Source organism: Protopterus annectens, chromosome 6.part0, assembly GCF_019279795.1.
Source record: "Protopterus annectens isolate FY-2018-M chromosome 6.part0, PAN1.0, whole genome shotgun sequence".
Taxonomy (NCBI): Eukaryota; Metazoa; Chordata; order Ceratodontiformes; family Protopteridae; genus Protopterus; species Protopterus annectens.
The window spans coordinates 1,205,058,566-1,205,075,314 of NC_056737.1; the positions used below are offsets into that span (position 1 = coordinate 1,205,058,566).

Genomic DNA, 16,749 nt, shown 5'->3' on the forward strand with positions numbered 1-16,749 from the left:
GTGGGGTAAAGGCCATCTACAACTTTCGGTGAAATGCGTTTCCGGTGAAATGAGCTTTCTGTGAATAGTAGTAGATCCATATATAATGTAGAGAGAGAGAGATACTGTACATGTATACATTTACTTATATATATATATATATATATATATATGTTTAGTGGACTACACAGATGGTTGACAGGTGTGAGAGATATCCAATTCTCAAGGGTGAAAAATGCTTCTGTCCCACTGCGTGCATCCTACCACCCATCTCAGGCACTTCATTTGCATCACCTCTAGCTTCCTTATCTGCTGTGCCTTTACTACCCAGGTTTCTGTACCATACAGTAGTACTGGTCCTACCACTGTCTTGTACACCTTACTTTTCAGCTTCTTTGGCATTCTTCTGTCATACACTACCCCTGACAATCTGTCAGATGGCTGCTATCCCTATAATTCTAGTGGTGACCTCCTCATTCAGACTTCCATTCACCTCAACCACCCCTCCCTGATACTTTAAGCTATTAACCTGTTCCACTATTTTCATTTCTATCTCAATTTTTTCAGCTTCTTCTGATTTCCTCATTTGCTGCCATTACAACTGCCTTACCTGTGCTCAGTTTTATCCCATGTGCCTTCAGACTTGCATTCCATTCCTCTACCATTCCATTCCTCTACCGTTTGCTGAAGTTCTTGCTCAGTCTGCCTGTAATGCCACATCAACTGCATACAGTAACTTTGTTGCTCTTTCCCCTTCAGCCTATTTGCTAAGGTAATACATCAAGTGTATGAACAGCAGTGAGCTTAGACCTGAACTATGATCCATATCCTCTCCTACTGGAAATCCCTCTGAGTCCAAACACTGTACATACTTTTGGGTCCATGTACACAGCCTGTACTAATTCTGCCAATGTTTTTGGGACTTCAAAACACTGCCAGCTCAGCTTTTTTGGGACTTTGTTATATGCGTTCCATTTGGACTCTTTCCTCATCTTTACTTTCTTCTCAACTATCCGTCTCACTGCAAACATTGGCTCAGTTGTGATGCATCCTGATCTGAATCCAAGCCGCTCATCTCCCATAAGAAAAGTGGAATGAAGCTTGTAAAGTCTCTGCATATACTAAATGTATGTAAAATAGTAATTGCCATATTAAGACTCCTTCTCTTTTTTTTGGCTTTTCCCAGTTAGGGGTCACCACAGCGGATCACCTGTCCGCTCATGTTTTTACGGTATCAAGTTGCCAGCGTGGCATCCAACCTTCCATAGAAGGCATACACACACACACACACACACACACACACACACACACACACACACACACACACACCTTGGGCCAATTTAGAGTGTCCAATCCACCTACAGCATGTCTTTGGAATGTGGGAGAAAAGCCATGCGACCACAGGGAAGACATGCAGACTCCGCACAGAAGGCACCCCCAGCCAAGGATCAAACCGGAAAACCTCTTGCTGTGAGGTGGCAACGCTAACCGCTGCACCACCACAGCTGGCCTAATTGACATATTAAGACTAATGTATGGAAATTAGCCTTTTAAGACAAGCACTTGGCTCATAATGCACTCTGATGTCTAAGCTACTGTCAGTTGTACAAGATGCTAAAATGTTAACATTGTTTTTACAGAGCTGCCATATTGTTATGAATAAAAGTTACCTGTTTGCTTGAACCTTTGGTGTACACTGACATTTCTGACTCATCCAAAAAATGCTCAAGAAAAACAGAAGTAGAAACCCAATAGCTATATATCAGTTTAATAGTTTTAAATATAGATAATACAGTACGCTAAACCGGTTTCATTCTGTGAAGTGCTGATAACATCAATGGGAAAACAATACGCCTCAGTGTTTTGACATACATCTGTGTCTTTATCCTCTCTTCGTGGCTCAACATGCAATCCATAACCATTTTAGTGTGAAGTTACCGCCAGTCAGCTGTATCATTTTGTAGAAAAAAACAGTGGCGTAACTTTAAGGAAATCATACAAATGAAGAAATTCACAAGTTACGTCAAAAGCAAATCAAATATTTTATCAGCTGAAAAAGATCAACTTTGGATTAAAGCTGGAACTCACAAATTGTTAAAGGACCCGATAAACTGGTTGTAACACTATATGCTGGAGGAACAAAACATGTATGAAAAAACTTCACTTTGTTGCCGCCATAAGAAACACTTGAAAACAGGAACAACTTTTTAGATAGTCTTATTTTATGCAAATATTTTTAGTTACAAAAATTCTTAGGAAAGAAGCGTAAAAATTACAAACGGAACTATGTATAGCTACCACAGTTTAACACAGCATACCCGGACATTACAGTTTAACTAGTACTAAACTAGTGTATAATGCATCATATTCCGCTTATCTTCAAAAGTGATGCTTAGTCACCTGAAATGGTCTGCAGTGAGAACTTGACCTGTCAGAAAAACAGAGCACTGCATGCTTAAGCCAGAAATCAGTTAAATGTAAAACTAACTTTACTCTCGGAAAACTAAGCATCAACAGTAAAAGCTGTGTGGCACTTTAAAGTATATCTGAAATATTAATGCCCAACTTCAAAATATAAATGGTTTAAAGGCACAGAAAGCTAAAAAGTAAGACAAGCTAAAGAAAACTAGAGCAGGTTCATAAAATACTCCTAGGCTAACTGCTCTTGGGGACCAATATAGCCTAGCCAGTTACCCTACATAAAAATCAAGCCCTGCACCTTGTGTAAGGTAAACACCTTGAGCATTATACCAACCTCCAAACGATAAAATAGTGGGAAAGGTGAAAAGCATACCTGGCAGAGACCTCACAGCTTAAATATCAGTGCATTTCACCCTATGTTACATTTAACTGATTGTATGTTAGTGCTGTGATTTACTGGATCAGCTTTGTTACTGACATATTTGGACATTCCACACTAATGCTATTTTTTTTATTGTAATTGCTTCTTTCATCTGCCTCCTCCACTCCTTAATTATATCCAGCATGTAATCTGTCATAAGGACCACTTTACCATAATAACTGTCTTGCACTTAACACAAACTCGCATGGTTTTATCGATAAACAATTCTGCTGAGTTTTACTACATAATCTACTGAAACAGTCTTAACATACTGTTAAACGTAGAAATAACATAACTTACCAACTTTTTTATTTAGATTTGCATTCTCCAGGTTTCTATCTTTTTCTTGTGTGAAACTGCCATTGACTTTCTGATCCATATCATGAGACAAAGCCCTGCAAAATCACATGCAAAACGTTTGGATGAAGTTTGACATATTGGTGAAAAAAAATAGCATTAGACACTTTCAGTGAACAGGGCTTCTACAATACTTGACCCAGCAATTGGGCATGCAATACAGCCGCATAATTAAAATGTCCTTCAGAAATAAATTAATGTAAACACCATTAAATGAGACCACTCCTTCACAAATAAATTAATGTACAAGCCACAAAATGAAGAAAAAAGAAAGCCAGCTTTACATTTCCTACATGTCAGTATACTTGGCTCCAAAACTTGCTTTCCAAATGCTACTGTTACTGTTTTACACAGACTATTATATGCTGACTAAATAATACAATGGTTTTAACTCTGATATGACAGAAAAAATATGGAAAGCCATTTAGAGTTTACTAAAGAACTGCAATATTTGTTAGCAGTAAATCACAAGTCCCACATTAATACTGTTAATATCTGGTAATGTCACAGTATGACATCAGTGTACGATTTTAGTTATGAACACATGGCAATTTAGTACAGTTTATGAAAAGGAACTATTAAGGTGTATAAACACTTCTGGCAATACAGAAACTGCACTGTTTTTGCTTTTTCACCATCCATCTGCTGACCATGAATCCTTGCTGCCCCCCTCCACATCATGGACCCACCTAGCACTTCAGCCTATTTATTCCCCGGCTAAGAGATGACCAAGCTGTAATGTCACATCTAGGACTGGGGATCAGGGATTTCACTTTAAGGCCTACCATCCCATGAGTGTGCCTATGTTATATGAAGGGTCATCATGCAAGAGGCCTTTTACAAAGCACACCCGCACCCCATCTGCAATGAATTCAGCTACTTCTGCTACTATCCACCCCCTGAATGGGGGCAGGTAATCTAACACTCATAATTCCTCTCTTCCCTGCCATGTTCTCCCAACAAGTGTGTGAGGTGAGACACTAATGTAACCTGGGTCAGCCGATCACTTGATGCTTTACTGTTTGCCACCAAACACGGCTAATGTTTTACTTTTAGTACAGTAATACTAACTGCACTGTCACTGAGCCAACACCCCAATAAAACCAAATATTACCATCCTTGTCCAGTTTTTAAAAGTGGTGCAGCGGTTACTTGCGGCAACCATAAACTTGCTACATCCATACAGAATATGTACCCTTAAACCAAACAGCAGCTGAAAAACAGTACAAGTACTTGAAAAGAACATCTGGCAAACTCTGTGGCATGCAGCATTTATTAAGCAAATGATTAAGTGTTACTGTGCATGAGATTATGTAGAATATCCTCACTAGGACACAAGTAAATGCTATTGAATACACTTGGGATAGTTACAATCATGCTACAACAGGTGCTTTGTACTGTGCAAGTGTGCTCATAGAAACACATTCACACCGTGTTCAGCATCGTCATTGCTACAGCAGTGGGAGAAAACATCATAAATCAAACGTGTGTGTTTGCTTTTAACTACCTCTCAACTATCACAACATTAAAATTATGATAATGGGGGTGGGCTTACGGTAGACATGCTCAATGTTTCTAAGGATATGTACCATTAGGGGACCTTTTGAACTTTGGCTCTTAAAGCTCAGTCTGTGCTTTCATTGACTGCATAATGCTGCTAGTCACCCTAGTGCCACTTTCAGCGGCACGTGTTGTAGAAATTGTTTTGATACCTGCATCTTTATATTAATGTAGTGTTCAGTTACTTAAGAACAGAGACAAGCATTCTGAAACCACCTTGCCCAAGTAAAGACTGCATTCTCACAACATCCATGATGCACTATTTTTTTTTTATTTTAATAAGAAAAGGGTGACAAACGTCAGTACTGTGTTATTATTTCTCCCTTTTTATCAGTAAATTATGAGTGGGGTTTCTCCCATTTCCAGCAGAGGCCATGGCAGAAATGCTCCACAGGTAAGAACAGATGCATTTTATAACAGAACAAATAGAATACAGACAATATACATCACTTTACATAAGGTTCTGCAGAAAAACTTCCATACAGAGTTAATGAAACATGAAGTAGTTGATTACAGAGAAATTTGACATTTAAGAGTAGCTAATTTACCTATTGAGATTTTTAGGTAGAATATGTGAGGATGGAGAACACAGGAAGTATTTAAAGAAAGAATTCTAAGCAGGGTACTATACATGTAGAAGGTACAATAAATAAGTGGTAAATGCATGCAAGGAAGAAATAGATGCATCAGTGGTTACCTGGAAGAAAAATTTTATATGGGAGAAGTGGCTTGTACGCTGGAGTGGAAAGTGTGCAAAAAGATAAAGTTGTAGAGACCCATGTTATCTGTTAGTGCATATTAATTACATTAGTGTAAAAGAAAGAAAGACATTGTGTAAGAGTTAAAAAAAAGAAAGTTAATGGAATAAAAACAGGATGAGAAGTGGGACTGGGTTCGGGGTTGAGGTCAGCCTAGATTAGTGCAAGAGAGCAACCAGTTGTTTAGTGAGGGTTTCTTCAGTGCCACCTTAAAACTATTTATGGGGTCTGTCTTACATCAGGGGAGACCCGGTTCCAGTGTTTTGCAACCTGATTAGAATACAGTGAATCACCTGCACTGCTATTACATCTTGTTGGACCACAAGACTCTATTAATAGTACAAGGTTGCAGTCTTCATTTTAAAGTCGGAAAATTTTCTGGGGAGTATATTACTTTATGAGCAATTGCCTGGGGAGTGTACTAGTTTACATACTGTGGTATGTAGAGAGCAGCAGATGTAGTTTGTAACTTCTAGCTAGTTAGGGATTTTCAGTGATCTGCAGTGGTGTGTTTTGTTGGGGTTATTAGTTGCAAATTTTGTAATTCTGTTACAGGCCATGTCTAGTTTCTTTTTGATGGTTGTGTTAAGGCCTGCAAAGATGGGAGAGGCAAAAAGTAAGGAGGGGAGTAGGTACGTTGGCACTGTTTTCCTGAAATGATCAGTAAGGAATTTTTTTGGCTCTGTAGAGAGAGAGATCAGTGTTTCCACTTTGTCTTTTTGATGGGTAGTAGTAGGTGTTGGTTGTACTTGAAACTATCAGGTAATAGAGGAGTTTGGCTTGTTTTATGCATTCTATTTTAGGTTTATTGGCAGATAGGACATGAAATGTTTTGGTCACAGTAGTATTTAGGGGCTGAAAACCATATATTTTTTTATGCATTTAGGAGGAGTCTAAGTTATGTACTCATCAGTGGATAGAAGAGAGTACTGGGTGTTGCTCTACAGAGAGGTTAGTATTTGGGTCGAGCAGATGAGTGTGACATCAACTGTGTCTTGTACTAGGGTAGCTTATTTAGTGGTGGAGTGCAGGTGACTGATAAAGATATCAAAGAGTGAGGGACCTCAAATGGATCACGGAGGGATGCAGACTGCTACTGGAAGGAAATCAGAATAATCTTTACGCTACTTCACAGCTTAAGTAGCTGCGGAATTGGGTTAGTGATAGGGTACTGAGGCCTAGACAGCCTCACTCCTGGAGGAGTTTTTGGTGTGCTACTGGATCAAATGCATTTGACAGGTCCAGGAAGGCTGTTGAGACTACCTTTCTGTTGTTTGTGAGATGGTTAACTGTATGTGTGAAGTTTAGAAGGGTAGAAGTGGTGCTGTGGTTAGGTCAAAAGCCATGCTGAGCGGAGGAGACCAGGTTGTGGTTGGTGAGGTATACAAGTAGCTGACTATGGGTACATTTTTTCTAATATCTTGGACAGGGGTGGGACAACAACAACTGGATGGTAGTTGAGAAGGTATGTAACTTCCCACCTTTAAGGAGGGGTATGATGTATGATAATTAACATATTGGGGATGTGGTTCTTTGCACGGATCAGTTAATTATTATGGAGACAGGGATGTAAATTCCCACCTTTAAGGAGGGGTATGATGTATGATAATTAACATATTGGGGATGTGGTTCTTTGCATGAATCAGTTAATTATTATGGCGACAGGTATGTAAATTCCCACCTTTAAGGAGGGGTATGATGTATGATAATTAATATATTGGGGATGTGGTTCTTTGCACGGATCAGTTAATTATTATGGCGACAGGGATGTAAATTCCCACCTTTAAGGAGGGGTATGATGTATGATAATTAATATATTGGGGATGTGGTTCTTTGCACGGATCAGTTAATAATTATGCTGGATGTAATTTGTATACCTTTAAGGAGGGGTATGATGTATGATAATTAACATATTGGGGATGTGGTTCTTTGCACGAATCAGTTAATTATTATGGAAACACGGATGTAAATTCCCACCTTTAAGGAGGGGTATGATGTATGATAATTAACATATTGGGGGTGTGGCTCTTTGCACGGATCAGTTTATTATGGCAACAGGGATGTAAATTCCCACCTTTAAGGAGGAGAATGATGTATGATAATTAACATATTGGGGGTGTGGCTCTTTGCACGGATCGGTTAATTATTATGGCGACAGGGATGTAAATTCCCACCTTCAAGGAGGGGTATGATAATTAACATATTGGGGGTGTGGTTCTTTGCACGGATCAGTTAATTATTATGGTGACGGGGATGTAAATTCCCACCTTTAAGGAGGGGTATGATGTATGATAATTAACATATTGGGGGCGTGGCTCTTTGCACAGATCAGTTAATTATTATGGCGACAGGGATGTACATTCCCACCTTTAAGGAGGGGTATGATGTATGATAATTAACATATTGGGGGTGTGGTCTTTGCACGGATCGGTTAATTATTATGGCGAGAGGAAGTACTACATTTTCTGTTGCTATTACTTGAAACTCCTCTATCTACCTTAGCAGCCAAGGTGATTGATTTCAGTTTTAGTAAGTATTTTTTATACTGCTACTGATGGGACACTATCATGTTTAAAGAGTACCTTGTTGTTGGTATGGGGCTGTGGAATAGAGAGAAGTAATGACAATGTTTGACTTGGTTAATACCAAGATGCAGATTGCAAAGTTGGCGTTGAAATGAGTTGCTGTGTTACCTGGGTGGCTATTTGTTGTAGGGGGGTATTATTTCATTCTTATTTCTGATATTTGCCATATTTCAGTTGCAATAACTATGTCACAGTTATAATGCGAGACAGATGTGTGGAGGTCTTGGTTTTGTTACATATGCTTTGAAAGTTTGTGGTGGTTTGAGAAAGGACTCGTTTTGCTGGGAGATTAAGAGACTGAGTGGACATCACCACTCTGTAAAAGTTTAGTTGCAATATATAGATACGAATACTAATATTTAGCCCTTTGTAATGTACGTAGGTGGGTACACTGATTCCGTACAGGATTTAGTGCGTTTAAAGGTGTGTGTGTGTGCGCGTGTGTGTGTGTGTGTGTGTGTGTGTGTGTGTGTGTGTGTGTGTGTGTGTGTGCACACGTGACAAGTATTTATCTGTGATTATGTAAACTGCTTAGTAGACATGACTGAAGAATGTAATGTTGTAAAGGATTTATGTATTTGAGGGTGTGTGGTAGAGAAACTCAGAGGGTGCATGTGAGATTTAAGGTTGTGATATACGTGAACAGCATAAAAATAGTTATGGTGGTTGAATAAGAAAGTTGTGTTCTAGAATGGACTATGAGATATGGCAGGGACTTCAGAGTCATGGAAATACCTGGCGTGAAGCAGGTTTTGAAAATGTGAATAATGTAGTTTCTGTACGAGAATATAGTAGTAGTTTGATCCTTCTAGTAGTGCATTTATTAAATATATGTTTGTGAGGACAGCCTATAGTGTGGAGGTAGAGAAGGATTTGGTTTGTGCCTAGAATTGGTAGAAGGTTTTATGGTATGGATTTTGAAAATGGGGACAGCAGTAAAAGCTCTGGAGATTTATGGAGAGACAGGAGGTAAAAGTGTAGGTTGCTTTTAAGGTGGGTGGGGTTTTACTGGAGGGTGATTGGCTAAAGGGTGTGGTGGTTTGTGCTACATGAGTATTAAAGTGGATCCAGTATAGGAGGGTGGGAATTGTGGATAGGGGTAGGGGAGTGGAGGCCAAACATTGCAAGGGTGGAAAGAACAGTGCTAAAATCCACAGTGAGGTAATTTTTAGCTCCAAAAACTATTAGAAATCTGCAGATTAATGTAGTAGAAGAACACAGTGCAGTCACTGAAGCTGTGTTTTCACAGAGAAAAAGCTGGGTTAAAAATTGCTATGGTTATATGTGGGATGTTATTTATTATGCATTTACTTTTTGAAATTTAAATGTAGATGGAATGAAGGTATACATTTACAAGTGAATGTGGGATGAATTAAGGAGAGAGAACATTTTGCTCAGTCAATTTAATCCCTATGCGAGTCATGGACCGATTATACTGGGGATGGTTACAATAAAATATCTTGGGAGGGTTGGAGTCATTAATACATGGGGTTGGAGTCCTCTAGTAGAGTGCAAATTACAAAACAAGTAGAGTTACACACTGGATGAGACACCTGTAGCCTATTCCAAGCATATAAATATATCAGCCATACTTTTTATAAAGAGCTGGCGGGGGGTCTTGATTGTTGTTACTTAGTTTACCAACAATGTTATGTTTTCATTAGCTTCATAGATATGCAGGAGTTCCAGTGGTAGTTTATAGTTAATTTAATAAAAATGGGGTAAATGCTGGAAAATGAGAGAGAGTAGTTTATACAGAAACTCAGATAGCAATACATGGGCCACTTACATTAGGTGAATTTTTCACACTCAGAGGAATAGTCCAATATATATATCACTGTCAAAGTACCACTCTTCCACTAAGACTTTTGGCAGTTGTATGTAATGCCTATGAAAGGAATTTTGGCAGAGTGGAAAGGCAGGCAGGACTGGAAGGTGGACTGGCTTTTTATTTGAGCATACAAATGTGGACTACATGAGAGGAAGAGCAGATACAGTGCAAAAGGCACCATTGATATGGTACTTTGGAAGTATTAGTTGAACTGAGCAACATCCACTACATGTGCCTTTAAACAAGGACAGGGTACACATTAACAGTGCAGACAGGTTAGTGTTAAGCATGCGTCCAAGGCATAAGGCCTTACAACATTCCTCACCATCAAAGCATTACATGTACCGTGCATAACCCAAGTAACAAAGTACTTAGAGAACAAGCAGTACAGTTTCCCTTCCATGGAACATACTGCATTTTGGCATGAAAAGTTCCTTCTTTAAAAGTAAACATTTTGATGTAATAACAACAATTGTGTCTAGATTTCAGATATGACTCTTGTAATCTTAGTCATGAAGATGTGATTTTTTTTAATTTGTGATGTCACAAATGTAGTACAGTTGTGAACACTTACCATAAATGTAGATGTTCGAGTGTATTCACTGTTGCAGTCATTACATTTGGGTTATCCTGCTGGCAGGTTGCCCTCAGCCGGCCTGAATTCCAAAGTCCTGGGTCCTGCGTCGGCTGCTGTTGGCCCTTCCCTGACGTCAGGTCGTCAGTGGTATAAAAGATGCGGCCAATGCCATTTTTAGTTTTTCTTGCCCCAGATGCCAGGTGCCCCCTAAAAGGGTAGCCAAAATTTATATGTATATATATATATATATATATATATATATATATATATATAAATACATACACCAATATAAACTTTACCTTCATCTACTAGCAAATGCACCACATAGGTTGTATAAATCAAAGAAGGAAAGAAAAGTTCCAGCAGAAAAAAGGGGGATGGCGGGTGGGTAACCTGGACTGCAACAGTGAATACACTCTAACATCTACATTTATGGTAAGTGTACACAACTGTACTATGTTCTTCGTGTTTCACTGTTGCAGTCATTACATTTGGGTAGAGTCCCAAAGCCAAGGTTGGGAGGCTGGAGCTAAACAGCATTAGGAGCGGCTATGAGGCCCTGCAGAACTGCAGTTGCAAAGCCTGCCCTGGATTTAGAGTAGAGTGGCAGATGATAGTGCTTTGTAAATGTGTGCACTGAACTCCAAGTAGCAGCCTCTAAAATATCCTTGGTGGGTACTCCCCTTAGAAAGGCTGCGGAAGTGGCTGCAGCTCTGGTTGAGTGTGGCCTAATGCCCTTAGGTACTGGCTTGCCATGATGTACATAGCAGAAACGAATGCAGTGGCCTATCCACTTAGAAACAGTCGGCTTTGAGATAGCCTTTCCTTGTGATGCTGCAGCATATGTCACTAGTAATTGTTCTGTCTTTATAAAAACTTTGGTTCTGTCCAAGTAGAATCTAAGCTGTCTATGTACGTCCAAAGAATGCAGAATTCTCTCCCCCTTATTCTGTGGATTTGGGTAAAAGGTTGGGAGGTGAATGGTTTGGTTGAGAGCCACACTGGACACCACCTTAGGCATAAATGTTGGGTTTGTCCTCAGAGAGACCCTGTCTGGATAAAAAATGATAAAATGCTCCACAGCCATGAGTGCCTGCAGCTCAAACTCATCTTGCAGAAGTTATTGCTAGGAGCAGAGCTGTTTTCCAAGATAAAAACTTTATATCAGCAGTAGCCGCTGGCTCAAAAGGAGGCAGGGTGAGTTTTTCCAAGACATAGTTGAGGTCCCATGCAGGCACTGGTGATCTCCTTGGGGGTCTTAAATATTTGGCTCCTCTGAGGTACTGCTTTAATAAGGGATGAGGATAGATTGGTGGCTCTACATTGTAATGAGCCAAAATGGCAGAGGCATGAATTTTAATAGATGAAAAAGATAGGCCTTTGTTCAGCATCTCAGTTAAGTATTGCAAAACCTGAGGAATATTTGGTACAGCTGTATCAGTTCCTTGTGTCTGGTTCCAAGCACAGAATCTCTTCCATTTTCCAGCATAAGATTTTCTAGTACTAGGCCTTCTGGCTTCCAAAATGACATCCATCACAGCTTTACTGTGATGTGTGTTTTGTATGACTACATTATTAGCCATGATGTCAGGTTTAAAGTTCTGAGTTGGCTGTGTAGGATTTGACTGTTCTGCTGGGTCAGTAGCCGAGATATTTGAGGTAAGGTCCAAGCTGGGCATTGAGACAAGCTCCTTAGAATTGGGTACCAGTGCTGGCGGGGCCAGTCTGGGGCAATCAGTATCATCCTTGGATTCTCCTGTCTGACCTTTAGGAGTACCTTGGGGAGGAGAGGCAGGGGGGGAAATGCATATACTGATAGGTTTTTCCAGCTGAAAGATAGGGTGTCCACTTTCCATGCTTGTCTGTGATAAATCCTTGTGCAGAATCTTTGTAGTTGGTAGTTGTGAGGGGAGGCAAATAGGTCTATGTCCGGGCATCCCCATTTCCTTGTTATCATGCTGAAGACTTGTGGATCCAGCTGCCCCTCGTGGGTATCCATGAGGTTTCTGCTTAGTTCGTCTGCCAGAGTATTTTTCCTTCCTGGCAGGAATTGTGCCCGCATATGTACTTGGTAAGTCAATGCTGTGTCCCACAAAGTCATGGCTAGTCTGCAAAGGGGGTAAGAATGTGTGCCCCCTTGCTTGTTTATATACCACATGACGGTGGTGTTGTCTGTCTTTATTAGTTGTCCTGGATGAAGTAGGTCCTTGAAGGCTGTCAGGGCACTTTGAACTGCTAGCATCTCTCTTTGATTGATATGTAGATGCATTTGGTTTGAGGTCCATGAGCCCTGAATGCATCTTCCTGCATGTGGGCCCCCCAGGCATAATCTGATGCATCCGTTGTTAGTGTTTGCCTGGCTGGGGGTAATGTGAATGGCTGTCCCTTGTTTTGGTGACAAGCCTTTGCTCACCATCGAAACTCCTGTTGCAGGCAGGGAATGAGAGTAATCATAGTCTCCAGACTGTGGCAATGTTGAGTCCAAACACTTTTTAGGTACCATTGAAGTTTCCTCATATGCAGTCTTGCATACGGAATTAGCAGGATGTAGGATGCCATGAAGCCCAAAGCCTGCAGAATTTTTCCTGCAGATAACTGGGCTTTGTTGCCAACATTTTGAAATAGTCAGTTGCGTTTGTCTGGCGTGAGATAACCTATCTCGGCAGTTGTATTTAAGCTTGCACTCAGGAATATTACCTCTTGAGAGGGTACTAGCTTTGATTTATTTTCGTTGGCTGTGTACCCTAGGTATGTTAGAAGTCTTTTCACAAATGCCAGATGCTGTATGTCCTTGTTCTCTGCTTGAATTAGACAGTTGTCCAAGTAAGGATATATTTGTATTCCTCTGTCTGCAGAATGCAATTACTGGTACCAGGCACTTTGTAAAGACCCTGGGCACAGTAGACAAGCCAAAGGGCAGTGCAGAGAATTGGTAGTGCATTAAGCCAGCCTTGAATCTGAGGTATCTTCTGCATCTTTGTCTGATTGGGACATGCAGGTATGCCTCTTTTAGGTCTAAAGTCACAAGCCAAGCATTCTTGCCCAGCATGGGCAGAAGCTGTTGCAAAGTCAACATCTTGAATTTTGGTATATATCCAGGAATGTGTTTAAAACAGATAGGTCTAGTATTGGCCTCCAGGCCTTGTCCTTTCTTGGTACCAAGAACAGTAGAGTAAAATCCTTGTCCCTGCTCTTGTTCTGGATACTTGTTGAATGGCTCCCATGTCCATGAGGGATGAGACTTGTTTTTGTGCCTCTGCCCATTGATTTTTTGGCATATCTGGCCAGCCATTTGCCTTTGGCAGGATATGGAAATGGAACTTGTAGCCTTGTGACACAATATTTAGGACCCATTTGTCCTGGGTTATAATGTGCCAATTTTGTGAAAAAAGTGCTAATTTTCCCCCTACGGGTGCTGCCAGTTGACAAGTGCTTGGTGCAGGCAGGGGGAAGTCATTGGGACTGTTTCCTGTATGGTTGTGATTTGTCTTCTCCAACTTTGGAGATAGAAACCCCCCATTGCTTTGAGCGGTATGAACCTTATGCCTGGGATCTGCCTCTAGGGTGCCTGGATCTGCCCCTTTGAGGTCTGTCTGACACAGGAAAGGACCAATTCTTTGTTGGCCAGTGTCTGCTAAACCTAGGTGGCTGTACTTGTAAGAAATCTTTGACCGTTTGCATAGATTTAGCTTTGTCCTCCATTTTCTTTAACAGTTCTTCTGCCTTAACACCAAACAAAGTATCATGCTGGTGCATCTAATAATTTGACTTTAACATGATCAGGCAGGTTTTGTTCCTTTAACCAAGCATGCCTCCTAATTACAGAACCTGCAGGAGGCCTCTAAAGAATCAAATCCACATTGCAAAGTATGCTTTCCAACTTGTTCAGCTGCATGCAATAAATCCTGCATTTCTTTGTTTTATGCACATTCAGAGTTTAACATTTTCTGTTAAAGAAATGCCATGAGATGTTTCTGATATTTGAGCATATGAAACTGACAGTTTAAGGCCCTTATAGCCAAGGTAGCAGATGTGTAAACCTTTTTTCCCCATCTATCCAGTGCCCCAGAATCCCTGTCAGAGGGGCTAGGGTTTTTTGCAGTGGAAGCCTCAACTCCTTTGGGACCCTGATAAATAGTTTCTGGGTCTGCAGCAGGGTTTTTAAAAAGGAATTTATGAGAGTCAGGAACCCTGTAGTATCTGTCAGGCTTAACAGGAACTGGAGGCAAGGAGCCAGGGGTAAGACTAGACTCTGAAAACACATCATCTACAATGTCTAACACAGGTGGGATGGCTAGTGGCTTGTGTTGAGGTAGTGAAAGGAAATCTCTGAGCCTCTTTTTAGATTCTGAAAAATCTTGGCTCTCCCAGTGGAAATGCTCCCTCATGGTATGTAAGGTTTCCCCAAAAGAATAGTCATCAGGAGGAGAAGCTGAAGGTATAGATTCTTAAGCATCAGAATCCTCATAGGTGGCAAGAGAATATTCCTGATCAGAAGAGGAATCAGAAGAAATGGAAACCTGATCAGAAGATTCATAGTCAGTAACTTGCCTAGGCCTCTTATCAGGAGGGGGATGGGAACCCCTGATCAAGGTAATTAAGTCTTCGGCCATTTTGAGCATCTGTTTTTTGGGCATGGAGGCCTGCCCTTGTGGTTGGTGAACTTGTTTCTTTGTCTTTAAAGGTGTTTTAGTCTTTGTCTTTGAAGTCGATTTAATATATAATTGTTTAGGTCTGAATACACTCTCAGAAGCCGATGCCTGCTCAGCGGCTCCAGACCCATCTGAAGGAATAATCTCAGAGGTTCCAATACCTTGAGTTTCCAGCGACCTGGCCGACTCCAAGTGGGAGTTGGTAGCGGCCTGCGACTCTAAAGTAGCGGATGTCAGGAGGCTGAGAAAGCACCTCACTGAGAACCGGTGATCCGGCGACTTGCTTAGGAGAAGCTTCATAGTCGGTTTTGGACCTCGGTTGCCTGTCTTTCTTTTTCTTTGCGGTTTTTGTGAACTCCGGTAGTCGGATGGCTATCCGACGACACTGTATAATTAAATCTTAAGCTTAATGCAAAATCGTACCGATGCTTAATAGTGCGTTGGTTAAATCTAGCACAAAACCGACAACTAGCAACGTCGTGGTCAGGGCCTAGGCAAGGAATACAGTAAGAATTAAAGTCCTTATGAGGTATTTGATTCCCACAAGAAATACAATTATTAACTTTTTCTGACATCGGTCTGGAGCAAGAAAAAAAGTTTCCCCAATGGGTACTTAGCTTTTAATGAAGACTTCGGATCTGAAACTCGAACACGAAAATCTCAGGAGTCGGCCGACCGGCACTTGTGAACTGCTTCTGCTTCTGTCACCAGGCAGCAAGAAAGACTGAATAAAATGGCATCGGCTGCAACTTTTATACCCCTGACGACCTGACGTCAGGGAAGAGGTGACAGCAACCGACGCAGGACCCAAGACTTTGGAATTCAGGCCGACTGAGGGCAACCTGCCAGCAGAATAACCCAAATATAATGACTGCAATAGTGAAACACGAAGAACATCCCGAGTGTCATAGGTCTTCCGTCATGCAATCCATCCATCTCTATTTTGGATGCCCTTGTTTCATTTTGGTTTCTTCCAGTCTGTCCCAAATCTTCTTCACCAGACTGAATTCTGCTTTTCTGCACAAGTGCCTGAACCATCATAATCTGTTCTCTTTAATCTTTTCGGCAATTGGAGCTTCTCTGGCTTCTGCTCTTATGTCCTACTTTCTTCATCTGTCCCACAGTGTGCATCCCACCACCCATTTCAGGCACCGTATCTCCATCACCTCTAGCTTCCTCAACTGCTCTGCCTTCGCTGCCCTGGTTTCTGCATCATACATTAGTATTGGTCACACCACTGTTTTGTACACTTTACTCTTCAACTTCTTTGGCATTCTTCTGTCACATACTACATCTGACATTGTGTGCCAGCTGGATGCAGCCCCTCTGATTCTTGCATTGACATCCTCACTCAGACTTCAATTTTTCTCAAACACTCCTCCCAGATACCTGAAGCTGTTAATCCCCTTCTATCTCAATTATCATCTTCTGATAACTACAAGGACAATATTCATTGAGGTTGGTGTTAAAGATATACAATACAAACTTGGTATAAAATGCTAAAAATGAATAAAACTGCAAGGAAGCATTTAAGAGTGCAAATACTGGGTTACAACGTTGGCGGTTATCAATAATGTAAAACTTTCAGTCTAGTCATTTTAGGGCTCT

At 40.9% G+C, this 16,749-nt stretch overlaps 1 protein-coding gene across 4 annotated transcripts in view; it reads right to left on the reverse strand.

Annotated features, from left to right (window-relative positions):
* Positions 1–16,749, reverse strand: part of COBLL1 (cordon-bleu WH2 repeat protein like 1) — a 1,696,088-nt gene that overhangs the window by 135,903 nt on the left and 1,543,436 nt on the right. For all 4 annotated transcript variants that reach the window (XM_044074828.1, XM_044074831.1, XM_044074829.1 and 1 more), the window contains exon 12: positions 3,122–3,216. In XM_044074828.1, coding sequence (XP_043930763.1) covers positions 3,122–3,216 — 95 coding nt within the window. The remainder of the gene's footprint in view (positions 1–3,121; positions 3,217–16,749) is intronic.